At 49.2% G+C, this 27,275-nt stretch overlaps 1 protein-coding gene across 8 annotated transcripts in view; it reads left to right on the top strand.

Annotated features, from left to right (window-relative positions):
- NPHP4 (nephrocystin 4) overlaps positions 1-27,275 on the top strand; it is a 138,086-nt gene that overhangs the window by 6,342 nt on the left and 104,469 nt on the right. For all 8 annotated transcript variants that reach the window (XR_015143326.1, XR_015143325.1, XM_086344158.1 and 5 more), the window contains exons 3-7: positions 4-176; positions 10,078-10,230; positions 20,292-20,464; positions 21,544-21,608; positions 25,418-25,573. Coding sequence is in view for 6 of the 8 variants with exons in the window: in XM_086344158.1 (XP_086200284.1) it covers positions 42-176; positions 10,078-10,230; positions 20,292-20,464; positions 21,544-21,608; positions 25,418-25,573 (682 nt within the window). In the remaining 2 variants the exon portion in view is untranslated. The remainder of the gene's footprint in view (positions 1-3; positions 177-10,077; positions 10,231-20,291; positions 20,465-21,543; positions 21,609-25,417; positions 25,574-27,275) is intronic.

Raw genomic sequence — 27,275 nt, 5'->3', positions numbered from 1 at the left:
CAGGTAATCCCAGAGGCCCCAGGGACCCGGGGACCAGCAGAATGCACGACTGGCACAGGATCTTTGACCAAAACCTGCTGGTCCCTCCGCACCCACAGAGAGCACGCCAGCCTCTGAAGGAATCGACGGCGTTTCAGTGTGTCCTGAAGTGGCTTGATGGCCCGCTAATTAAGCAGGTAAAGAAACCGACTCTTTAATGTCAAATGCTTGCTTTCACTGCTGTGAGCTGAGACAGTATCGATTTTCACGTGTTTATCTGAGTCTTTCACTGTGCCCATCACCCTGGGCGGTGGCAGCATTTGGAGGCAAAGTGGCCCATCAGCAAAGAGGGTATGTGATTCAGCGACTCAGTCAGCACTTTTGACCCTGACTCAAGGCTTCTTGCTGCCTACAGTGGAGCAATCCAAAAACCCGGATAATTCGATTTCCTAAATTATTTCCTGGCCAGGTTGTTTGCAAGGGCTGGCCTTGTGTGTGGCTCAGCACGGCCTGGGGGTTAGAACTGCAGGGGTGGAGCTCTGGGCATCCTGGGAGATGTGAGGTGGAGGTACCACCACCTTTGCATGCTCAGGCCCTCGTTTTGGGGCCCTGTGTCCATCTCTGCCCTCAGCTGCCAGGGAACCTGCCAGAAAAGCTGGTGTTTATGTGCCTCCACAGAACACCCATGTGATCGTACTATTCTGGGGAGGCCCAGGGTTCTGGGGGGACGCACAGGAAGGATCCAGGCCTGCCACTGTGAGCATGCGGCTTGTGGGGTTTGGCTTGGTGAGACCGTATCTTCTTCCTCTGCATCTGGCAGAGCAATTCTCCTTGCATTCAGAGTTGTCTGAGCACTAGGTCTGAGAATAACCTACTATTGTTAAATCGCTCACATCCTGCATCATCACTTCAAACCCTGTGATTGAGCACCTACTGTGTGCTTGCCTCTGTGTAGATACTGCGGTGATTACTGCTCTTACAGCTTTGTTTTATTTTTTGGCCACACTGCATGCCATATAGGATCCCAATTCCCCAGCCAGGGATCGAACCCATGCCCACTACATTGGAAGCACAGAGGCTTAACCACTGGACTTCCAGAGACGTCCCCAACAACTTTACTTCTTAGCGCTTCACTTGTGTTGGTTCACTTCATCCTCACAACAGCCCTACGAAGCAGGTAGCATCATAACCCCCGCTTTACAGAAGAGGAAGCAACACGAGTGACGTGGAGTCAGATGCCTAGAGTAACACAGCTCCAGCCGGCCAGCTGGGACTCCAAGCTGGGGAGACCAGCTCCAGCAGCTCTGCCTCCAGGGACTCACGGGCTAGTAGACAGCAGTTGTCTCTTGCCTAGGAATTTTACAAAGGAAATTTATTTTCCTATTTTACTTTATTAATGCATTTTAACTTGTTTTTGAAAAGCTAATTCCCATAGTTCAAAATTCAAGGGGGCACACAAGGTAAGTGTATTGTCCTATGGCTGTCTCATCCTGGATATAGCTGGTATTTACCTATTTTCTGTACAACCTTTCAGACATTCTAAGTAACCACAACAAATAAATATACTTGTATATTTTTCTCTTTTTTTGGCATGAATGGTAGCTTATTGCTATATTCTATATCTTAAAAAATATTCTTAACAGTATGAATTATACGTTGGTAAATGTGGATCATTTTTACTTCCTTCCCAAAGATAAAGTCAATACTTTCATGAAAGTCACATAATTGGGTTTCCATTCAGGGATTTCTGGGAGAGAAAGGATCAAAATGAGACCCTTTGAAAAACAAAATAAACAAAAACAACCTCCCCCCCATATATGTTCTAGACTGTTCATGTCATTTCATGAAGAATTTCTTATTCTTCCTTAAGACAGCATAGCTTTTCCTATATGAATGACCTGTCATCCATTCATTAGGTCCTTCCTTAAAATGACCACTTGTTCTGACTCCAGGTGTTTGCTTTTATAGACATTATGATAATGGATAATGTCATTGAAATAATTTTTAAAAATGTACAGTGTCTGTAGAATAGAGTCATACATTAAAAGCTAACATTTAAAACCCACTTATAAGTTGTTTATAAAAAAATCACAGTTTAAACATGAAGATTTTAAATATATGTCTTCAAACCATATGTATGAAAGGAAAACAATGGAAAAAAAGATACCCATGTAAACTCTAAGCATTAGAAAGCTTTGTGGCTGTACTAATTTCAGACAAAGTAGAGTTCAAGGTGAAGCATGTATCACCAGAGATAAAGGGACATCTCATACTGACAGTGATGGTCAGGAAGATGCGACGGCCCTAAATGTGTGTGCTCCTGTGATGGGAGCCCCCAAAGTCACCCCCAGGTGTGGTGATTGACTAGGAGGACTTGACATGACTCAGCACATAGTCATCTTCAAAGGAAAGATTTGTTTTGGTGAAAAAATAGAGTAAGATCAGCCAAGGGAAAGGCATATGGGAGGCAGTGGGTATGAACGCCCAGGGTCCTCTGCCATGGGATTCCCACAAGACATACTCCAGCAACGAGCTGGGACAATACCTGTGACATCCTGCCAACCAAGGAAGCTTGTCAGAGACTCAGTGCCAATAGGTTGTAAAAAAACCTCAGGGCTTTTTGGGAACTGGTCATGTAGATACACTCTGCCTAGCATGTAGTAGGATTCCAGAGTTCCAGAAGGAAAGCAAGTGATCAGCATAAATCACTTTGTACAAGAAGTTTAGTACTGGTAAGCCATTCCAATCCATTAGGGTGCTGGTGAAGTCTGTGTCCCCAGACTGCAAACTCCAGCCAAGGGCCAGACCTGTAAGCCAGCATTTTAAAGACTAACTGGCCTGCTATTTTATCTCGTTTGTGCCCAGCACCCAGTAGCACAGCTTTCAAATCTGTGTAGCAAAGTTTGTAGAACCAAAGGGAACTGCATTTAGATTCACCTTTATAATTAGAGGCTTTTAACTCTCTCAATACACAGAAGAACTGTACAAAAAAGATCTTCACGACCCAGATAATCACGATGGTGTGATCACTGACCTAGAGCCAGACATCCTGGAATGTGAAGTCAAGTGGGCCTTAGAAAACATCACTACGAACAAAGCTAGTGGAGGTGATGGAATTCCAGTTGAGCTATTCCAAATCCTGAAAGATGATGCTGTGAAAGTGCTGCACTCAATATGCCATCAAATTTGGAAAACTCAGCAGTGGCCACAGGACTGGAAAAGGTCAGTTTTCATTCCAATCCCAAAGAAAGGCAATGCCAAAGAATGCTCAAACTACCGCACAATTGCACTCATCTCACATGCTAGTAAAGTAATGCTCAAAATTCTCCAAGCCAGGCTTCAGCAATATGTGAACCGTGAACTTCCTGATGTTCAAGCTGGTTTTAGAAAAGGCAGAGGAACCAGAGATCAAATTGCCAACATCCGCTGGATCATGGAAAAAGCAAGAGAGTTCCAGATGGAAAAGCATCTATTTCTGCCCTATTGAGTATGCCAAAGCCTTTGACTGTGTGGATCACAATAAACTGTGGAAAATTCTGAAAGAGATGGGAATACCAGACCACCTGATCTGCCTCTTGAGAAATCTGTATGCAGGTCAGGAAGCAACAGTTAGAACTGGACATGGAACAACAGACTGGTTCCCAATAGGAAAAGGAGTTTGTCAAGGCTGTATACTGTCACCCTGTTTATTTAACTTATATGCAGAGTACATCATGAGAAACGCTGGACTGGAAGAAACACAAGCTGGAATCAAGATTGCCGGGAGAAATATCAATAACCTCAGATATGCAGATGACACCACCCTTATGGCAGAAAGTGAAGAGGAACTAAAAAGCCTCTTGATGAAAGTGAAAGTGGAGAGTGAAAAAGTTGGCTTAAAGCTCAACATTCAGAAAATGAAGATCATGGCATCCGGTCCCACCACTTCATGGGAAATAGATGGGGAAACAGTGGAAACAGTGTCAGACTTTATTTTTCTGGGCTCCAAAATCACTGCAGATGGTGACTGCAGCCATGAAATTAAAAGACGCTTACTCCTTGGAAGGAAAGTTATGACCAACCTAGATAGCATCAAAAGCAGAGACGTTACTTTGCCAACAAAGGTTCATCTAGTCAAGGCTATGGTTTTTCCTGTGGTCATGTATGGATGTGAAAGTTGGACTGTGAAGAAGTCTGAGCACTGAAGAATTGATGCTTTTGAACTGTGGTGTTGGAGAAGACTCTTGAGAGTCCCTTGGACTGCAAGGAGATCCAACCTATCCATTCTGAAGGAGATCAGCCCTGGGATTTCTTTGGAAGGAATGATGCTAAAGCTGAAACTCCAGTACTTTGGCCACCTCATATGAAGAGTTGACTCATTGGAAAAGACGCTGATGCTGGGAGGGATTGGGGGCAAGAGGAGAAGGGGACGACAGAGGATGAGATGGCTGGATGGCATCACTGACTCGATGGACGTGAGTCTGAGTGAACTCCAGGTGTTGGTGATGGACCGGGAGGCCTGGCGTGCTGCTATTCATGGGGTCGCAAAGAGTCGGACACGACTGAGCGACTGATCGGATCTGAACTCTCTCAATAAGTGATAGAACCAATAGACTCCCCCCACCCACCCTGCGAAAAAAAAAAAAACAAACCCATCATCAGGGTATGAAAGATCTGAACACCACCAACCACCTTAACTGAATTGTCATCGTGAAAACACTATACCTAACAAATAAAATACACCTTCTCAAGTGCTTGTGGAACATTTACAGAGATAGATAATATGCTTGGTCATGAAAATAAATCCCAATAAATTTAAAAGGATTGAAATTATGAAGAATATGTTCACTGACCAATATGTTATTAAATTAAAAAATCAATTATAATAAGATAACCAGAAAATCCCCAAATAGTAGAAAATTAAACAACACTCTGCTCACTAGTAACCCATGGGTCAAAGAATTCAGAGAGAGATTAGAAAGTAATTGGAACTAACTGGTATAAGAATATATCAAGATTTGTGGGATGCAGTTAATGCAGTCCTTTGAGGGAAACTTACAACTTTATGTAAGTACATTAGAAAAGAAGAAAAATGCAGGCACACCTCATTTTATTGTGCTTTGTAGGTATTGTATTTCCCCACCCCCCCAAATTGGAGGTTTTTGACATCTCTGCATGGAGACAGTCCGTCAGTGCCGTTTTCCCGGCATTTGCTTATTTTATTTCTCTGTCACATTTGGGTAATCTTGCAATATTTCAGGCTTTTTCATTATTATTGTCTGTGTTATGGTGACCTGTCATCAGTGATCTTTGATGACTCACTGAAGGGTCAGATGATAGATGGTATTTTGCAATAAATTTTTTAAAAATTAAAGTAGGTACATTGTTTTCTTAGACAAAATGCTATTGTACACTTAATAGATTACAGTATAGTATAAACATAATTTTATATGCACTGGGAAACAAAAAATCCATGTGACTCACTTTATTAAGATATTCACTTTATTGCAGTGGTCTGGGACTGAACCCTCTGTCTCTGAGGTCTGCCTGTGTAAAATCAACAATCTCTACTTTCTCCTTAAGAATCTAGACAAAAGGAATAAATTAAAACCAAAGAAAAGAGAAGAAGGAAATAGGAAATATATGGGCAGAAATCAATAAAGGACAAATAATAAGAAAATCAGTAAAGCTAGAAGTTGGTTCTTTGAAAATATTAATTATATTGATAAACCCGTGGCAAGACTGATCATGAGAAGAGAGAAGAGACACAGATTATCAATATTAGGAGAGGAAGAAGGGGCATCACCACATATCCTACAGACATTAAAAAGATAATCAAGGGACATTATGAATAACTTATGTGCCAATAAAAATAACTTAGATGAAATGGATACGTTTCTTGAAAAGCACAATTTACCAAAAGTGACACCAGAAGAAATAGAAAATCTAAATAGCCCTATATATGTTTACTTTGTTCATTTTTTTCTTAATTTATTTTTAATTGAAGGATAATTACAATATTGTGTTGGTTTCTGCCATACATCAACATGGATCAGCCATAGTATACATATGTCCCCTCCCTTTTGAGCCTCCCTCCCACCTCCCACCCCATCCCACCCCTCTGGGTTTGAGTTCCTTGAGTCATACAGCAAATTCCCACTTGAATAGCCCCATATTTATTAAAGAAACTCAATTCATAATTAAAACATTTTCAAACTTAAATGACTTCACTGTTGAATTTAATAAAATATTAAAGGAAGAAATAATACCAATTGTAGACCAACACTCAGAAAATAGAGTGGGAGGGAATTGTTCTCAGGTGTTTATTTTGAGGCCGTCATAACCTTGATACCCGAGCCGGACAAGGACATGGAAAGAAAAGTACAGATTGCCATCTCTTATGAATGTTAACACAAAATTCCTTAGTATATTAGGACATCAGATCCAGCAGTGTGTACAGAAGGTAGGAAATCATGGTGGGGTTTATCACAGGAATGCAAAGTTGGTTTTACACACAAAAATCAGCCAAGATTAAAAGATCAAGTAGGGAAAAAGTCAAAAGTTCAGTTTAGATGATCTTACAGATTTGTACAGTTTCAGTTATTTTGAGAATTGATAGCTTTAGATGGTAGCAAACTTCCCTGTAAAAGGTGTTGGCTAAAAATATTATGTACCAATTTTGAACTCAAGTCACTTATTAGTCATTTTGGTATGTTTTTCTTACTTTTTATTTACCTTTTTGGTTTAGTTTTCATTTTACCATGAATGTTGATTACTGGGTTGCCCCAAAAGTTCATTCAAGTTTTCCCATAAGATAATCACAGAAAAACCCAAACAAACTTTTGGGCCAACCTAATTCTTTCCTTTGGAATGGCTATTTCACTTGTATTTACTGTGTGTTTGGAGCTGTGCAGGGGACACGAGGGTGACCCCCCCGCCCCCAACTCTGTCTTCACAGAGCTCTCTGTTAAGCACGAGGAGACAGCTAGAAACCTACCCGAGGAGAGTTGAGCACAAGGTCTCAGAGAGGCGGAGGGGGTGGTCGGGCTGTGGAAGCCAGGAGAAGACCCAGCTCCCAGGTGATCTGGGAGTTCCCTGGTCCTGGCTGCTGGTCACCTCCCTGGGAGCATGGTGAGGGGGCCAGGGGGGCTGATGGTGGTGCCCTGGGTGGTGCCTGCAGCGAGGGGAGGCCCAGGCCCCTAGGAGGTGTGCACACTGAGCCCACCCCCACCCCCACCCGCCTTGCATGATTTGGTCCCCAGTCCTGAGGATATAGCAGGAGGAGAATATTCCAGGCTCTCATCCCTTCCCCACCAGAGCTGAGACCGACCACCAGCATGTAAACAGACAACTTAGAAACATGAGAGATCCTGATATAAAACCAGGTCAGATGATGAGGGTCTGGATGGTGGGGGTCAGGAAGGCCTCCCTGGTCAGGGCCTCATGGGAATGAGGGGACGAGCGCAGTAAAGGGGCTCCAGAGGGGCAGGGAGTAGGGTGAGGAACAGTGCTGGTGGGGAGGGATGAGGGTCTGGGCTCAAGATCCCCCCAGACCTGTTGGCACACTCCCCCCTGCCAGCTGCTCCCATTTGCTGGGACTCACCTGCTGGACCCGGGAGGCTGGGTGGGCAGGTGGCCACCAGCTGGTCCCGCTTGTTTCTCTTCCCCTCATATTCCACACCCTGCCATCACCACGGCCCTCGGCAGTTCCTTCACTGACACCCCGAATGTGCCCTCTGCTCACCCCAACTCCTCACGTCCTCCCGCCGCGTTCCGATCCCCACGTGGAGCTGGAGTGGTTTTCCTTCTCCTTTATTGAGGTATAACTGACGAAGCCGTAGGACACTTGGAGTGCCCAGCGTGATGATCTGACATCCACATAAACTGCGAAAGGACCCCACCCTGATTTAGTTAACACACGCTTCACCTCACGTTGGACTGATTTCCATGAAATCCCGAATCAGGTGGTGTCACTGCCTCTCAGGCTCTTTCCCTGACCCGTCATCCTGTTTGGAGTAGAAGTGGCCTGCGAGGGTGGCTCCTGCCCCTTCTCCAATTAAACACAATCCCATTGTTTTATTAAATTTTTTTTTTTTTTTTAGTATTAAAAAAAAAAAACTTCAGCCACTGTGTGCTGCATGTGGGATCTTAGTTCCCTGACCAGGGATCGATCCAGTTCCCTCAGCCTTGGAGGCTCAGAGTCTTAACCACTGGACCAGCGGGGAAGTTGCTGGGTGTTCTGTTTTGAAGCGCACTTTGGCTTTTGTTTTTATTCAGGTGTGGTGGGGACAGCAGAGCAGGGGACGGTTGCCACTGAAAAGATAGTTTCTTCCTTTGGGCTCCCCAAGGGAGGGGACGCACATCCCCGAAGGGTTGTGCAGTTGGGTTGGTGGGGAGGCAGCGGGGTAAGAGGAGAGCCGGGGCAAAAGCCTATATCATGGTTTTTGTGGGAAGGGATGGGCAAGCCTGGGTAAGCAGCTGCACACACTTGGGACTGGCTAGTTTGAGTTAGTTCATTGGCCTCTGGGGTGGAGGGACTGGTTGCCTGGGTCTGGTTCTGGGATTGTTGGGGTGGGAAGATATTGTCTCCCGGAGTGTGAGCCAGACAAGGGCAAGTGGGGTGTGGACTGGAAAGCAGGTCGGTTACTATCACTGGGAAATAGCTGGCCCTGGGCAGGACAGTCTCTTCCCATCAGGGAGGCCCCAGATGCCAGAGCACTAGGAACACTAAGAACCCAGAAAGTGAGAGCAATCAGTTAATGTAAATACACATACATGGACATGAGTTTGAGCAACCTCCGGGGGATAGTAAAGGACAGGGGAGCCTGGCGTGCTGCAGTCCCTGGGGTCACAAAGAGTCGGACATGACTTAGCAACTAAAAAACAACAAAAATAACATACATGGCTTCCCAACAGGAGATGTGGGAAGATTCCTGGGTCGGGAATCTGAACCCACTCCAGTGTTCTTGCCTGGGAAACCCTGTGGACGGAGGAGCCTGGCGGGCTACGGTCCATAGGGTAGTAAAAGAGTCAGATATGATTTAGCGACTAACAACAACAAAAAAGATACATGTAGTCAGGATGATTTTCCTGAGCACCCGGCTGTCTTCACCCAGAGCTTCCTTCTGCCTGGTTTATTCTCCAAGGGTCCACTCCTGGTTCCCATCCACCCCACCCTGCCTCCTTAGTTCTCGGTTTAGATGTTATCTTTCAGAGCCCCTTCCCTGTCCGTCTTCTTCAAAGAGCCGACCCACCCATCTTCCCCTGCTCCCATTTTCATTGTCTTCATGTGAGCCCCAGGGACGCAGGTCTTGTGTGTTTTGTTCCCTGCTGCGTTTCCTAGAACAGTGTCTGGCACAGAGTGGACACACAAAATAGATGCTTAAATAACATTTATTAAATGACTGCATGAAAGGAAAGCAGGATTCCTGGTCCCAGGTAGACAGTAAGAGCTGCCCCCTTGCCAGGTGTGCCAGTGGTACCAGCACTGAAGACCCAGGAGAACCCTCTGTAGGTGGCACCACTGGGCACAGGGCAGGCCTAGCAGTCTCTGGTGCCTTGTCTGTATCTGTAGTTCTCAAAGATCGGCTTTTCTTTTATTTATACCCTGACCCCAACCCACCCAAATAATTCTGACAGGCTGAGGATTTAGAGTTTGTGGTTATATTGGGAATAATTTGGCTGTAAATGGTAAACAAATAACTCCCCCAACCAAAAAAAAAAAAAAAAACAACACTCAAGTAAAATAGCCTAAGGAGAGATAATTTGTTAACTCACTTAAAGACAAACCTATCATTAGTACAAGCTTCAGGTGTGGCTTGATCCAGGATCTCATGTGGCATCACCTGAACTTGTTCTTCCTTGGTTCCACATGGTGTCATAGGCGTCTGTCTCCACAGCTTTGGCTTCTTGTGTGGCTTGCTGGTTCTGGGTGGGAGTCCAGCCTCCGACTGGCCAAGGGAGGGCCATGGAGAGAGGTAGTCCCTTGGAAGGAAGGGCCTGATACCTAAACCAGGGGATGGATGCTGAGTGGCCCAGTTTCCCCCAAATGGTCCATCAGCATCTGTGGGGAGGCTCTCAACCTTGAGGATCCTTCAAGGCCATCCCTCTGTCTCCTAGGGGGTGCTGGAGCTGCTATCGGAGGTGGGCTGCCACCTGCGCGTGTCTCTCTTCGATGTCACCTATCGGCACTTCTTTGGGAGGACGTGGAGGAGCTCGCCGAGGCCTGCAGAGCCGCTCACCAGGCAGCCGGCCAGGATCGTCTTCAATGAGGTGGGTACAGCGGCTGGCAGGTGTGCAGGTTCCACCCAGACCTGGGGGTTCCGCCAGTACACCCCAGACTCCAGGAATGCCCCGAGCAGCAGGCCGAGCTCCCACAAAGCTCGTTCTGGCAGCCAGCATCTGCTTCCAGACAGAAACTTGTGTGGCAGCCACGTGCCCTGAGTGGATGGTGGCAGGGGGCGGGTGTTGCGGGGGGCGGCATACGTGTGGGTCTCGTCGCCTTCATGGAAACTTCCAGCTTTGGCAACAAAGTTAGGAAATTATTGATCTCATCAGGTTTCCTCAGTTTTCCTCCTTGTTCACTTCCCCCTTCTTTTTTTTTCTTTTTAGTTTAGGATTTTTTTTTTTTTTTTTTAAAGATGAGCAAATTGGGACTTAGAAGTGAGGTGCCTTGCCCAGGTAGAAGGTGGGAGGGCCTGGAGCCTCCACATCTGTCTGCAGACTGCGTGGTTGCCTTGGCATCAGTTGGTGACATGGTCTTGCCCACGCAGCAACCCTGTGTCTGGCTGCCCTGCAGATAGGGTGTCCCATCCTCGTTCAGCTGCACCAAACCCACAAGCGTCTCTTCCAGTGCCTGCCGTCTGCCCGCCACGGGGCTGGGTGCCAAGGCGATGGTGCTGGGTGGATGGGATGGCTGTGGTTCTCACCCTGGACAACTTACAGTCTGCTGGGTGACACACCCAGGCAGGCGGCAGCAAGTGTAGGTGTGGTGAGTTCTCGGAGGAGACCAACAGCCGCTGCCCTGGGGAAGAAGGGGAGACATAAGCAGGTGGTGAAGGAGGGCCTCTGGGAGTTGAGCCTATGGGATGGAGGGAACCGGCCCAGGATAAGTGGAGTGGCAGAAGCTGTGTCCCAGGGTGAGGGGTGGGAGGGCGGCCAAGGGTGGGCTTGGTGGGTAGCTAGCTGGGAGGGGCCTTCCGGAGACAACGGGGTTTTATCAAGAGCTGGAGGTGTCCTAGCGTCTTCTTTCTAGCTGCTCCTTCAAGCTGCACCTGAACGCAGTGGGTCCTGCAGGGAACGGTACTGGAGGGTTGGTGTTGCGTTGATTTTGTCCTTCTCTGTGCAGCGTCAGGGAAGCCCAGTAGGTGGCAGTACAGTGAGTGACGGAGGTGGTGGTGGTGGCCGCGGCTGTCCTGGGGATGGTCTCCGTATGTAACCAAACCAAGCAAGCCGCCCTCTCTGTGGGGGATGGTCCTGCCCAGTCATGAAGCCACCAGGCTTCTCTGCACTGGGCTGTCACCCACAGTCAGGATGCTGTGTGCAGCGTGGCTTGATGTTACTGGTCCTTACTGAACATGCAGGAGAGGGGGATGCTGTGCCCAAAGGTTCAGGGAAATTAGATATGGCCATGGGGATGTGTGTCCTGGGGACCAGGACCGTGACTGGTGTGTTCCGGCCATCAGACGGCCCATGCTGAACTCCTCAGTCTGGTGTCTGAATCGAGAGAGAGGCTGTGTGTTGTAAACCGCATATGACCGTGGGTGGCTGTTTAGGGTGCTGTCCCAGCTCCTGCACTGAGTCACCTTTGCGCCTCTGTCTTGGGGCGAGTGGTTGGGGGTTGCCAAGGCCTGGCAGGAGTGCGGTGGCCCCAGTGTTGCTGGGAGCCTGGCTGAGGTGCCATCTTCCAGGGCTGGGCTGTTTGGATTCTCTTTCTTGAGTGGACAGTCACGCCCTGGAAAGCCTGGCGTGGTGACAGATACTACGGTGACTGTGTCCTCTACTGGGGAGTCACCATGGGATGGTTGGCTCCCAGCTTCTTGGGGAGGTTTCAGACCCACCGTTTACTTCTGGAGGTCGGTATATATGTCTCTGTCTTGAAGAGCAGTTGGCAGGTCAGAGGCCGTGAGTGACAGACACCTTGACTGCAGTGATGGTTCTCAAGCCTTGCTTTAACCCTGGTGTTGGAGGGGCCCTGCAGACTCTGTTGGAAATGCTGCTGTGTCGAGGGGATGGTGATCCCCTGAGTCAGCAGAGGAGCACTCTGCCACCACTGGGGTCCTAAGATGAACCCTCCTCCTGTGACCTTCCCCATGGCTTTCCTTGTAGCCGCGGTCACTGCCCAGACAGGCCACACACGGAGGGCCTGCTGTCTCCCCGACCAGCTCAGTGGCTGAGAGCCCTGCAGAGTAGAAGGTGCGTTGTAAGAAACGGCCTTCAGAGCTGCTGCTCCACCTTCTGGGCTCATCAAGGGCTCAGCATCCATGCCCGAGAGGGTTCTCAGGTATCCCCCCACCCTGGGAGCTGTGGGTCGAGGCCCTTTCAGCTCAGTTCATGTCTGGTCCGAGCTGTGGAAGCTGAGTGCTCCTCAGTCATTTGGGCTCTGCTCAACGGGGCGTGGGGACCAGGGCCATGTGTTAGGGAGGACCATAGTCCTTAACGTTTTCAGAAGAATCTGCACCCTTCAGTTACTGATCTCAGCGAGGCTGGTGCTGGGGAACAGAGCAGTTTTGGTTGGGCCCCGGAATTGCTCAGCCGAGCTGTGTTCAGGTGCTATGCCCCAGGCGGGCAGCAGAGGCCAGTGCTGCCCCAGGAATGGTCCATCCTGATGGGCCGCTTGGCAGCATCCTCCCCACCGGCACTGTCCTCTCGTCCTTGACGTTCAGAGTTTAGTGAACTACAGAGAATCCCCTTTGCCATGTGTGTGTGTGTGTGTGTGTGTGTGTGTGTGTGTGTGTGTGTGTGCATACATGGATGTACATGTGCACATGAAATGTGGAGCGTTCCCGGGGTGGCCTGGATACACGGAGTGTCTGGTCTGGTTATGGGGTTGTGTCATCTGAGCAAAGCTCTGTGTACACACCTATGGGAATAGAGAGAAACACAATTTGCCCTTTTTAGAGTTGATTCTGAAATTTGGTGAAGATCTTTTTCTGATTTTACTAATCGCCTGGGCTTTTCTGGTTCTACCCTTTGGTTGTGGCTCAGGGGCGATGTGATGGAGGTTACCAGCGGCCAGTAGCAGGGGCCCATCTGGAAATCAAGGTGGTTGTCTGGCCTTTGTGTAGACTCATGAATCAACCATGTGGGCTCTGGGTTTTGACTGAGTTGTCCTTGTAATACACAGCCCCGAAAGAAGATGCTATTTCATTACTTTGCAAACAATGTCCTGTAGGAAAGACCATGGACCAAAGGAGTCCTGCCTTGAGCCAAGCCGGGTGTTTCATTCCGGGAATGATGAATTCCTTACGCCCCTCTTGTCCCAGCCTCCCTGCTCTGCCTGGCGGACCACAGGGCACCAGCTCCAGGCCTCTCAGCTCTGAGCTCAGAACTCTGTGTTCTCCTTCAAGGCTGCCCTCAGTGGAGAGGAATCACCCTTCACTTGCGCTGAGACGGTCGATCATTCTTTCAGCCTCTCAAAAGATATCTTTAAAAAATAATCTGAGAGGCCAAAGCACCATGCAGTTCCTGCACTTTCTTTCTAAGATGGACATAATTCTCCCTTAAATTCTTTCCTTAACTAACCACGCTCAGCCTGCAGTGACAGGCTCATTTTTCCTCCTTTATTTATTTTACTCGAGCCACGGGGTAGGAATCCTAGTGGTTCTTCACAGGTAGCCAGAACCCAGATCAGGGGATGATACCTCCACGGACCGTCTCAGCCCCAGGTGTGGCTGGAGTCTCAGGTGGCTCCCTGGCCTCCTGGGACACAGGGAAGTGGTCTGCTCCCTCTTCCCATCGCCAAGGCCGGGAGAAACAGGCTCCTGAATGTTCTTGTTTGTCAGAGTAATGAGAGGGAAGTGCATGCCTATGCTCAGTCATGTCCAACTCTTTGCGATCCCATGAACTGTAACCCGCCAGGCTCCTCTGTCCATGGGATTCTCCAGGCAAGAATACTGGAGTGGGTTGCCATGCCCTCTTCCAGGGGATCTACCCTACTCAGGGATCGAACCCAGGTCTCCCGCACTGCAGGCAGATTCTTTACCAGCTGAGCCACCAGGGAAGCCCCAAAATACTGGAGTGGGTAGCCTGTCCCTTCTTATGTCCCCTGCACTGCAGGTGAATTCTTAACCTCAGAGAGGGAGGTGACTCTCCTTTAAAAGTGGAGGCTGTCCATAAGAAAGAATGAAGCAATGCCATTTGCTGCAATGTGAATGAATATAGAGATGATCATACTGAGTGAAGTAAGTCAGAAAGAGAAAGACAAATACCATATAATATCACTTACATGTGGAACCTAAAATATGGCACAAGTGATCGTATCTATGAAGCAGAAACAGACTCAGACATAGAGAACAGACTTGTGGTTGCCAGGGGGTGTGGGGGGCTGGGGGAGGAAGGACTGGGAGTTTGGGGTTAGCAGATGCAAACTGGTTTATATTTATAGCATAGGAAACTATTAATATATTCACTCTCATGTAATAAACCATCATGGAAAAGAAAAAGAATATACCATCTGATGCAAAGAGCTGACTCATTGGAAAAGACCCTGATGCTGGGAAAGATTGAGGGCAGGAGAAGAGGGCAGCAGAGGATGAGATGGTTGGATGGCGTCATTGACTCGGCGGACAGGAATTTGAGCATAACTCCAAGAGATGGTGAAGGACAGAGGAGCCTGGTCTGCTGCAGTCCATGGGGTCGCAGAGTCCAACATGACTTAGTAACTGAACAACAGCAACAATATATGTATAACTGAATTACTTTGTTATACAGCAGATACTGACACAACATCTGTAAATCAACTCTACTTCAATAAAATTAAAAAACAAGTAGATGCTGTCAAGGAATGTCAGTATATCCAAGTGAAACTCCAGGAGGCTCTGCCCAGTGACTTGGTTAATCGCCAGGTTCCTGAACATGCCCTCCCCTCTCCTTTACCCACTCTCATGTTCCAGGAGCTACTCCTGATGTAAACCATTTGCAAAGCAGGAATCCAGCATGGCTCTGGGCACCATCTCTGCCGAGAGCGCCTGGTCTTAGCCGTGTCACCTAGGAGGATTTCTTTCCTGTCTAGCTCAACAGAAACAACTCCTGGGGATGCTGAACCAGAAATGGGGGCGGGTATAGAAGTGAGTGGATGAATAGGAGAAATGATATCTCTCCTGATGTTTCCATAGGGATTTAGTTGTTTGGTGATTGAACAGTCTACTATGTGGGCTTCCCAGGTGGGGCTAGTGGTAAAGAGTCTGCCTGCCATTACACGAGACTTAAGAGCTGAAGGTTCTATCCCTGGGTCTGGGAGATCCCCTGGAGGAGGGCATGGCACTCCACTCCAGTATTCTTGCCAGGAGAATCCCATGGACAGAGGATCCTGGTGGGCTACAGTCCATGGGGTTGCAAAGAGTTGGTCATGACTGAGCATCTGAGCACACAGACATACATGTGGGGACAGTAGAAAGCTTCGAATTTGTCAGCTTCTGTGTGTTCATCACAGTCTCCTGGGGCTGTCTTTGCTTCAGGTTGTAACTGGGTGTGCTGTTTCTGAATAAGCCCCGCCATCCTTCTCCAGGTGGGAGCAGGACTAGCTTTGGCTGAGGGGGTGGGATCTGATGTAAGGAGGATACGGGCTGAGTTCTGCTCCATCCTTATTCCTGTGGGATCTTGGGCCAGTTGTTTAAACTCTTGACTCTGAATTCATCATCTGTGCCTGATGGACAGCAGTGTCCACCTCCTAAGGGTCCGGAGTGTAAGAAGTAGGTTCTTCCCAGACGAGCGCCCAGGGAGCAGTAGGGGCTCACTCAGCAAACACTGGCTGGGGGTCTGCTCTGTGCCAGGCTCTGTTATGTTAGGACCTGAACGTGCCCAGATGGGCGAGATGGTGTGTGGTCATTTCAGCCATGGTGGGGTTTGTGTTGTCACTGTAGATGGGAGCTTGCCAACCCTGGCTCCACAGATACTTTGAGCCAGATAATTCTCTTGGTGCGGGATTGGGTGGGGGACACTGTCTCCAGGGCTGTGTTTTTTTCCTAAGAATAATGCTGGGCCCCACCCTGGATGAGTGGAAGCTTCTGACTGGAATTAGAGATTTTGCATCTCTTGGAGGAGAGTCTTGCTCGGTGGATTCACTGTCCTTGGAGTGGTCAGTCTTGTGGTCGGTCGTGTGCAGCAAACTGTCCTGAGCCTCCAGTGGAAGGCTGAGCTGATGGAGGCTGCAGACGGATATGTGGTGTGTTTACCTTCCTGAAGCCACCCTACTAAAGGTTTACTAAAGAAAATTGTCTGGTGGGGCTTCCCTGGTGGTCCAGGGATTAGGACACCATGTATCCACAGGTTCGATCCCTGGCTGGGGAACTGAGATCCTGCAGGCTGCATGGTGAGGTCAAAGAAGAGGAAAACAAAATTGTTTGGAAGGTACTAGTTTAATTTCTGTGCCTCTCTCCTGGCCTTGTCCTCAGCCTGGGACAGAAGAGCGTGTGTCACTTGGGGCAGGTCGAGCGGCTGTGCAGCCGCGGACGAAGCCTCTACACAAACGCCCGTCTTCATCTGAGGCCCAATTTTAATTCTGTCACGTGTGTGAAAAATGGACCCTCAGCCCCGAGGCAAAATGTCGGCGTGTTTGAAGATGAAGGCATTAAGACAGGAGCATTTCTGTGATTTATTAACCAGTTTATCTTGTCAGGGGGGCACCTTGTCAAGGGCGGATGAGTGAGCTGTGGCATGGGGGGACCAGGGCCCCACTGTTCTGTGTCCCACGGCTTCTCTCTCTGTAATTGGATGGGCTTGACTTCAACTTTTAATCCCGCAGTGGCAGCTGATGCATCTCCAGGCATCTTGCATGGCCGCCGCCAGGCATCCTGACCCTGGAGGGCTTGGTTTTTTAAAACATTTATTTACTTGGCTATGTCGGGTCTTAGCTGCATCATGCAGAGTCTTGCGATGTGGTGCATGGGCTCAGTAGTTGCAGTGTGTGGACTTGGTTGCTCTGTGGCATGTGGAACTGGGTTCTCAGTTCTCTGACCAGGGATCGGATACGTGTCCCCTGAATTGGAAGAATTCTTTACCGCTGGACCACCAGGGAAGTTCCTGGAGGGCTTGTTTGCAGAATTGCTTGATCGTGCTTGGGATGTCTGACCAAGCACACAGGGGTGGGGTGGGGGTAGAGGGCCTGGGTTCTAGGTGACTCGGCTTCTCTGGGGATCCCCGGCCGGGTGCCTAAAGGGTTGAAGCCACAGAGTTGGGTGGTTCATCCCCAGGGCTTTTACTTGCATAGAACTTCCGAGCTGGTCAGCCCTAGGCAGGGTGTGCATTTTTTACCTGCCTAAGCTGACTCTTGAGAGTCCCTTGGACTTCAAGGGGATCAAACCAGTCAATCCTAAGGGAAATCAGCTTTGAGTATTCATTGGAAGGACTGATGCTAAAGCTGAAGCTCTAATACTCTGTCCACCTGATGCAAAGAGCCGACTCATGGGAAAAAAAATTGATGCTGGGAAAGACTAAGGGCAGAAGAATAAGGGGGTGACAGAGGATGAGATGGTTGGATCACATCACGGACTCAGTGGACATGAGTTTGAGCAAAGTCTGGGAGATAGTGAAGGACAGGGAAGCCTGGCGTGCTACAGTCTATGGGGTCACAAAGAGCTGGACATGGTTTAGCGACTGAACAACAACAAATTAACCTTTACCTTTGAACTTCTTGAGGGCTAGATTGTATTTCTAGGTTCCTTAGAAATTCTTTCTTTCTTTTTTTTTTTTTTTGATGTGGACCATTTTTTAAAAAGTCTTTATTGGATTTGTTCCAATATTGATTCTGTTTTGTGTTTTGTTTTGTTTGGCTGAGAGACACATGGGATCTTAGCCCTCTGTCCGGGGATTGAACTCTCGCCCCTTGCATTGGAAAGCGAAGTCTTAACCACTGGGTCATCAGAGAAGTCCCTAGAATTTCTTTAGTATGTGCGGCGCACTCATTAGAGAGGCAGTAAAGCATTGCTCCTTACCCATGAGTAGTGAGGGGATGAGGCAGTCAGCCCTCGTGTTGCCTTGTAACCTGCTGAGCTTCCAAGGCCGACCCTGCCGGTGAAAGTGGAGTCTCTGGGACAGACCAGAGTGGGGCTCTGTGGTTAGTTTGGTCTCAGAATAATTGTTTGCAGTGGTAAAGGAAAGGGAGAGGCAACAGCCATGAATTGGTAAGTGAAAGTGAAAGTCGCTCAGTCATGTTCGACTCTTTGCGACCCCATGGATGGCTATACAGTCTATGGAATTCTCTAGGCCACAGTACTGGAGTGGGTAGCTGTTCCCTTCTCCAGGGGATCTTCCCAACCCAGGAATGAAACCTAGGTCTCCTGCACTGCAGGCAGATTCTTTACCAGCTGAGCCACCAGGGAAGCCCAATTGGTACCTGGGACATGCCCAAAGCAGTTGGTCCTACTGCCTCCGGGCAAAGGATTTCAAGGTGACCTCTAAGCTGGAGGATTATGGCTGCTCTGCATCAGAGCTGACAATGTTTGTTTCACTGCCAAGAAGAAAAGTGGGTAGTGTCCATAAAACTGATATGCACAGGTGTAAATGTGGGAGGTGAGATAATGACAAACCTGACTTTACGGTGGGGCTTTTAAAAACAGTACTCAAGTCTTGGAAACGGAAGCATAATTCTCTCTTGGTCCAACCACCTGTCAGCTGTAAGTGGTCATTATTTCATCATTTTGCAATAAAAGATAATAGAATAACGATTTATATCTCATGGCTGATGTTTTAATGTGTCTCTCTGTTATCCTGGGCTGACAGTCTGTGATTACAGTAAACGTTTTCTTGGTGACACCGTGGTAATGACTCGTTAATGGGGGATTATTCCAAGTTTAAATCACATTGCTGCAGCCTGGCCTGGCCCGGCCCTGTGTTGGGGGTGGTCTTTGTGCTCAGTTGGTGACCCTACCACCTAGGCTTCGCTCCAACAAGGACGCGGGGTTCCAGGGACCCCTCGAGTACAGAGCCTCAGTTCAGTACTGACCTGGACTCCCAGGACGCTTGTTCCCTGAAGATTCTCAAACCCAGTTAGTGCTTCTGTTTCTATTATCTGTGTCTACAACGTTTGTTAGTTTTAGATGAGAGTGACTGCACTGGATTTCAGGAGATTGGAAACAGTGGCAGAAGGAAGGTGTTTCTGTTCCATGTGGCCATGTGCATCTCAGCGACGGGAGCTGGGTTTGACCCGTCTGTGTCGTCTTTCTCACTCCCCACCCCGTGGAGAAGCTACAAGTGGGAAACCTTTTAGTAGCAATTTGAGTATCCTCTGCTTGGCTTGGACCCCCGCCTCACCAAACCTTGTCTTAAATATTCTCAAGGCTATATTTGTTATAAATAAAGATATTTTGTTGTTGTTCACTAAGTCACGTCTGACTGTCTATGACCCTGTGGACTGCAGCACACCAGGCTTCCCTGTCCTTCACCATCTCCCGGAGTTTGCTCAAAGTCATGTCCATTGAGTCAGTGATGCTGTCCAACCATCTCATTCTGGACTGGGGATGACAGAACGAAATCCTCAAGAAATCCCAGGATATTGCTTAGTTAAAACTAAGAACTCAAAAAAAAAAAAAAAAAAAAGAAAAAATAACTAAGAACTCATTCAGATGCAGCCTCATAGTATTTCCACAGGAAACAGGGATTAGAGTCAGTATTGGTGAGTTGTGATTGAAGTTTGGGCGTTGCATGAAAGGGCTCTGTGGATGTGTGGGCAATGTGGGCAGCTCGGTGGACGTGTGGGTGTGGTGGGCAGTTCACTGGATGCATGGGTGCCATGGACTACTTCTATCTTTGGGCTCATGGTCCTGGCAGGTGATAGGGGTGGGGTGCATGGCTGCCCCAACCCCTTTCCTCTCCAGAGGCTCTGATGTCTTTTGGCATCTTTTGTGGGTGAAAAACTCCCACAGGAGAAGCAAGCAGTCTTGCAAGCAGATGCTGGGTGTCCTGGAAGGAGGAGCTGTGACCCCAGTGTCTGTCTCTGAGGGGGTCCCTTCCTGGCCCCTTCTCCTCTCTGGTGCCTGTCAGGGATGCTGCTCCCCACATGGTGTGCTTGCAGCATCGACGTGAGAATGGTGGAGGTGAGGAGGGAGCCCGCCCACGTCCCTGAGCTCCCTTCTTGCAGGTCGAGAGCGTTCCCTCCGTCTGCTTCTCTTTGGCAGCCCTTGTATTTTCACACGTCCTTGAACCACCCTCATATTGTGGCCGTGGTGGAGGTGGTCGTTGAAGGCAGAAGACGAGACGGGACCCTCCAGACTCTGTCCTGTGGGTTTGGAATTCTTCGGATCTTCAGCCACAAGCCGGAATCTCCAACTTCCACTTCCCAGGACAAACGGTATCCGCCTCGTTTTCTCAGTTGTTGGGGTTCCCAGCATCTTTCTGTGGTGAATTAACTGCTCATCCACAGTAGGGAGCTCTGAATTTGTCAGTTTGTGTGTGTTTATCACAGTCTCCTGGGGATGTTTTTGCTTCAGGCTGTAACCGTGTTTGATGCTGCTGTGTAAGCCCAGCCATCCTTCTCCAGGTGGGAGCAGGACTAGCTTTGGCCAGGCGGGTGGGATCTGACGTAAGGAGGATACGGGCTGAGTCCTGCTCCATCCTTACTCCTGTGGGGTCTTGGGCCAGTTGTTTAAACTCTTGACTCTGAATTCATCATCTGTGCCTGATGGACAGCAGTGTCCACCTCCTAAGGGTCCGGAGTATAAGCAGTAGGTTCTTCCCAGACGAGCGCCCAGGGAGCAGTAGGGGCTCACTCAGCAAACACTGGCTGGGGGTCTGCCCTGTGCCAGGCTCTGTTATGTTAGGACCTGAACGTGCCCAGATGGGCGAGACGGTGTGTGGTCATTTTAGCCGTGGTGGAGTTTGCGTTGTCACTGTAGATGGAGGCTTATCCACCCTGGCTCCATGGACACTTTGGGCTAGGTATGCCTTTGTTACGGGGCTGTCCTGACCAATGTATGGTCTCACAGCCCACGAGATGCCAGTAGCCCCCTCCCTGCCCAGCTGTGACAGCTGAAAACACCTCCAAACTTTGCCAGTTGTCCCGAGGGGGCAAAATCCTCCCTGGTTGGGAACCACCACTCTAGACACATAGCCATAGAAGCTCCTCAAATGTTGTTTCAAATCTTGGGATGTTTTCAGGCACAAGTTGCTTCCCGGGCATTGTTTCCAGTGCTCTTGCTCAGGCTGCATTCGGACCATGCAGTGTATACTCTGGACGAACTTGCCCACCAGCACTGTGGGCTCATGGAGCCGATGCTGTGCTCAGGCATCTCTGTTCCCTGCAGAGGGTGGTGGAAGCTCCCAGAGGGGTGGAGTGGAGGTCCCCACAGGCCTTCCTTTTGAGAAGCATAGCTGGGGTCCTGTGACTGAATGCAAGGTGCTGATGTGCGGCTCACGCGTCTTGTTTTGCAGGCTGAGACTGTATCATGGGAGCCCGCGAGCCCTCCTCCACCCGCTCCTTCAGGACCCCATAGAACGTAAGAGACGCGGCCTGGCCAGGCCTCCACAGCACCTGCTCATGATGTCACTTCCCTGAGTATTAGAGCGTCACCAGCTTAGCTCAGGTGTTAATAGATCTGAGGAATGTGTAATGTGGGCTTGGAGTCTGACATAATTTAAAGACCCGGGGACTTCCGTGGTGGCCCAGCGGTTGGGACTCTGTGCTCACACTGCAGCAGCTGAAGGTTCCATCCCTGATCGGGGAACTTGGATTCTGCATGGCAAGCAGTGCAGCCAAAAAGTAAAAAAAAAAAAAAAAAGGAAAATTTAAAGACCTGAGACACATGAGCCTGAAGGGAGCACACAGCTTTGTGAGGATGACCCTGTGGGGTCCACCTGGAGGGAGGGCTGCTGGCCCCCTGGCCTCTGGGTAGCAGCTTTGCCCCCGCGTGAGTAGTTGCTGTCTGTCACGGTCACCAGCTGTCCCCGGAAGCCTCTGACCAGAAAGTGCATGGGTCGCCTCCAGCACAGCAAGGTGTCCAGTGGTGCCAATGACAGGGACGTCCTGCAGGAGCGCCTACTCTGTGTGGGCTCAGTGCCGAGCGGCCGCCTTAGGGCAGAGTGGGCTTCCTGCCTGCCTGCCTCTGTGGCTTCTCCTGCCGAGCAGCCAGGGTGCCCCTGGGAGAGACGTGAGCCACCCCCTGGCTGCTGGCTGAGTGGAGGGTAGACGGAGGGGTGCCCAGTGAGGCAGGGGGATGGGCTGACAGGCCATTTCAGGGGCCTGGTGTGGGGCTCTTTTCTGACCTGGGGGATGTGAACAGGGTTCTAGCAGTGGAGGCGGATCTGTTTGGGGCGAGTCGGGGGGTGACTTTCTGTCTCTGAGATGTTGCCTAGATTCCATGGTGGGAACTTGGTGTCTGTTTTCCAGCCTGTGTGAAACCTTGAGCCTACTTCTACTTCCTGAATTTGCTGAAACTCTCATGATAGAGGAACAGTTAGTCAGAAACTTAGCTTTAATGATAAAGACTGGCTTTTAGTGTTAGTTGCTCAGTCGTGTCTGACTTTGTGACCCCATGGACTGTAGCCCGCCAGGCTCCTCTGTCTGTCCATGGAATTCTCCAGGCAAGAATACTGGAGTGGGTCAGTTCCGTTCAGTTCAGTTGCTCAGTCATGTCTGACTCTTTGCAACCCATGGACTGCAGCACACCAGACTTCCCTGTCCATCACTAACTCCTGGAGCTTGCTCAAACTCATGTCCATTGAGTCGGTGTTGCTATCCAACTATCTCGTCCTCTGTCATCCCCTTCTCCTCCCACCATCAACCTTTCCCAGCATCTGGGTCTTTTCCAATGAGTCAGTTCTTCATGTCAGGTGGCCAAAGTATTGGAGTTTCAGCTTCAGTATCAGTCCTTCCAATGAATATTTAGGACTGATATCCTTTAGAATGGACTGGTTTGATCTCCTTGCGGTCCAAGGGACTCTCAAGAGTCTTCTCCAACAACACAGTTCAAAAGCATCAATTCTTCGGCGCTTAGCTTTCTTTATAGTCCAACTCTCGCATCCATACATGACTACTGGAAAAGCCATAGCTTTGACTAGATGGACCTTTGTTGGTAAAGTAATGTCTTTGCTTTTTTAATAAGCTGTCTAGATTGGTCATAGCTTTTCTTCCAAGGAGCAAGCGTCTTTTAATTTCACAGCTGCAGTCACCATCTGCAGTGATTTTGGAACCCTAGAAAATAAAGTCTGTCACTGTTTCCATCGTTTCCCCATCTATTTGCCATGAAGTGATGGGACCAGATGCCATGATCTTAGTTTTTTAAATGTTGAGTTTTAAGCCAGATTTTTTACTCTCCTCTTTAACTTTCATCAAGAGTCTCTTTAGTTCTTCTTCGCTTTCTGCCATAAGGGTGATGTCATCTGCATATCTGAGGTTATTGATATTTCTCTCGGCAATCTTGATTCCAGCTTGTGCTTTGTCCAGCCGTGCATTTCTCATTATATACTCTGTATATAAGTTAAATAAGCAGGGTGACAATATACAGCCTTGATGTACTGGAGTTGGTAGTCATTCCCTTCTCCAGGGTTTCTTCTCAACCCAGGGATCAAACCAGTGTTTTCCACATTGCAGGCAGATTCTTTACTGTCTGAGCCACGAGGGAAACCCTTTTAGGTTATTTCCCAATTGAATTTAATCATTGACTTGCCAGAATTTTCTCTCCTGAAGTATCCTTAGATTCAACAACTGTTAAACAGCAAGCACCCCCCAACCCAGGTCCATTCTAGGACCATGGTTCTGGTGGAGGCTATGGATGTGTGAGGGGCCTGAGGAGGGACAGCTGCAGACTGACAGCTCATCCTCTCAGGGTGCATTTCTAAAAATGTGGGGTATTTTTCTTGACTGGGTGATGCATTCCCATAATCCAGAATTCAAAGTATGAAACAGTGTGAGAAGGTTCAGATGAGGTCTCCTTACTCCTGTGCTCAGCTCCTCGCCTACATCACAGGTGATTTCCTCTCTGGGGTCTTGTGGGTCCTTCCGGGTCCTCTGATAACACACAAGTGAATGTGCATGCCCGTGGTCTTGTTTTTGCCCCTGTCAAGTCGTCTCAGACCTTTATTTTTCCCCTTAACTGTTTATCTTGGAGGGTGTTTCATGTCAGCACTAGGAAGCATGCTCACTCTTTTTACCACTGGGTGGTGTTTAGTTGAATTGCTGTTTGTGATTGAACTGCCCCCCGCCAAGCAGACACTTGGAGCTGTTCTGTAGGAGCAGAGGGTTGAAGGTACAGTGAACATCTGCCCTTTTGTGAATGTGCACGTGGATCTGTAGGGTAAATTCCTGGAAGTGGGATTGCTGGTCTGGGGGCCCTTCCCTGTGCAGTTTTGTATTATTTCCCCTGTTTGTCCTCCATGGAGGTTGTACCAATGTGCTCTCCAGCCAGCCATGTAGCAGAGTGTCTTTTAGGGCATTTAACATCTTACAGTAAGCAGATCACATGTGTGGAATGGTCAGATAGTAAACATACAATTTTCAATAATACAGTTTTATTTTCTAATGAATGCACAATTTAGTTCTTATGAGAACACTTAGGGCGCCTCAGGAGGTGGTGGGTCCCCTGTCAGTGGAGGAAATCAAACAGTAGCAAGATGCACCATTTGGTGGCCATGTGTTGAGGGCGTGTCTGTGTCCCCCTCAACCCCAGGCCCTGTGGTCCTGCGCCCAGTTTCTGCTGACACCTTCCCTCCACCTCCCTGAGAACTCTGAGCTGTTCCCAGCGGTTCCTTTCTGAGGACGCTCTCCTTCTTCCCACTTCCCCAGCATGTTATCCAAACCTTCCTTGGGGTTCGGATCCCATTCTCCCATGTGTTACGGGTGTCAGTGGGCTTGTATCTTAGTCACCGCAGACTTGTGTCCTCTTTGAGGACAGGACTCTGTCTTAGAGGTTGCTGGCTGCCCAGCACCTAGTCCTGCTGCTTTGTGGGGCTTAGTGAATGTGAGGCTGAGATTGAAGAAGAGATATTCCTGTCAGAGCGCCCTCCAGGGTCCCTCTGATCATGGGAGCAAGCCATACCTGACTACACTGCTCAGGGGAAGAGGTGAGTTGAGAGATTCTATTATGTCAGATCAGAAACAAGTGTCTCTTTCATTGTAGTTTTACCAAAGAGAGGTATTAAGGGTTGATTCTTTTTTGCTCTTGGCTGAATGAACAGAGCAATTCCCCTCTCTCCCTAGAAAAATACTTTTCCTGTTTGTCTGGCTCTTTTCCAAGATGCTCGGCTTATTGGCCCATGTGACTGAAGGTGCGTTGGTTTCAGCTGTCACAGGAGGTGTTTTCTCCCCCAGAGAACAAGCACATGACCCTCATTGAGAACTGCAGCCTGCAGTACACGCTGAGGCCACACCCGCTCCTGGAGCCCGTGTTCCACCTTCTTCCCGAGAACTTGCTGGTGTCCGGTCTGCAGCAGATACCTGGCCTCCTTCCAGCTCACGGGGAATCAGGTGAGGACTCTTCTGTTTCTGGTCACTTGATGAGTCTCTGTTAGGTCAGATCTTGAAGGAACTGGGCTGCGTGGGGTGAGCGCTGGTTGGGTCCCTCTGGCTAACAGCCCGGTGGTGGTGGGGGAGAAGAAGCGGGGAGTGGGGAGGAGGAGGGGGGCTGTGTCGTCTCACTGGCATTCCCTTCCTGAACACACCTCGCATCCCTTGGGTCCTCTCTGCCTTCTCTCCTCCTCGTAAGACAGATAGCTCATGTCTTTACGACCATGACCAGGAAAACCACTGTTGCTGGGTCCCACCCGTGCTGGACCGCCCTATCAGTGGCTTGGTTATTGTGGCAAAATAGGTATAACGTAAAACTTGCTATTTTAGCCGTTTCTAAGTGTGCAGCTCAGTGGCATTGAGTCCGCTCGCATCGTTGTGTGGCCATCCCCCATCCATCTCCAGAGCCTTTTCATCTTCCCCAACTGAGACTGTCCACTGAATTCCAGTTCCCCACCTCTCTGCTCCCTCTGCCCCCGCTTCTAGCCTCTGCCGCCACCATTCTGCTCTCTGTCCCTGTGAACTGACTCACCATTCTGCTCTCTGTCCCCGTGCACTGCCTCCTTTAGCGACCTCACAGAAGTGGAGTCCTGCACTATTGGTCCTTCCGTGACTGGTTTATTTCACTCGGCATAATGTCCTCAAGGTTCATCTGTGTTGTTGCGTGTGTCACAATTCCCTTGCTTATTAAGGCTGAATGGTTCCCCATCGTATGGAAGGACCACCTTTTGTTTATCCTTTTACCTGTCCACTGACATTGGGCTGGTCCACCTTTCGACTTTCGAGTGAAGCTGCTTGATTACTTTGGAACTGAAATCCATGGGACAGGCTCAGGGCTGTGTCTTGGTGTGATTTAGGAGTTGATTCTCCTGGTGGATAAAGGTCAGCCCTTCAACCATGAATCCCTTTAGGGGCTGATCTGCATTTAGGGTCTACTGATGGGCCACAACTCCTTGGCCTCCTGCTCCTTCCGAGCACTTCTGGGGGCTTTTTTTCTGGCTGTCTGGAAGAATCTAGGAGAAGGGACTATACCAGCCTTTCCCACCTGGTGCTCCTGGAGCCTCTGTTCTCTGGGAGCTGGCTCCCTGCTCCATCCAGGAGAGGTAGGATGTGGCTTTGGGTGTGAGCAGCAGGGAGGAGAGCTGGGAGGTGCCGAGTGTTTGGCTCAGAACAGAAACACCCAGGACCCAAAGAGGAGGCTCAGCTCCAGGAAGGAGTGTGTGTCTCAGCAACGATGTCCATGCACGTGGCCTGGGTGCTGGGGTCTAGGCTGGGCTGCAGACCTTGTCATCTGAGATCACGAACTCCTGGGATGGGTGCACAGTGGTCCATCCTGAGCTCATTGTTTCTCAAACGTCTCAGAGACAAGATGCTGATACATGAGAAATGACCAGTTAACCATGAACAGGAGCATGTTCTTGTGTGTATGTGTGTGTGTGTGTGTGTGTGTGTGTGGAGGCGGGCTCCAGGTTTGGATCGGTCCTAGGTCACTGAGCCCTAACCCCCTCCCTGCAGCCCCCCATAAGCAGTCATATTGCCCCCCGTGATGCCCCCTGTTTACCCCAGAGGGAGGAGTAGTAAGAATTACAGGCTGGAGAGAGCACCTCCTGATCATGCTGCTACTCCAGCCCTGCCTACCTGCCTACTGGTCAGGGAGGAGCTG

Source organism: Bos grunniens, chromosome 16 (genome assembly GCF_055505025.1).
Source record: "Bos grunniens cultivar Pamir isolate PY7600 chromosome 16, Bosgru_T2T1.0, whole genome shotgun sequence".
In the NCBI taxonomy this organism is placed as follows: domain Eukaryota; kingdom Metazoa; phylum Chordata; class Mammalia; order Artiodactyla; family Bovidae; genus Bos; species Bos grunniens.
This window is presented reverse-complemented; position numbering and strand designations above follow the sequence as displayed.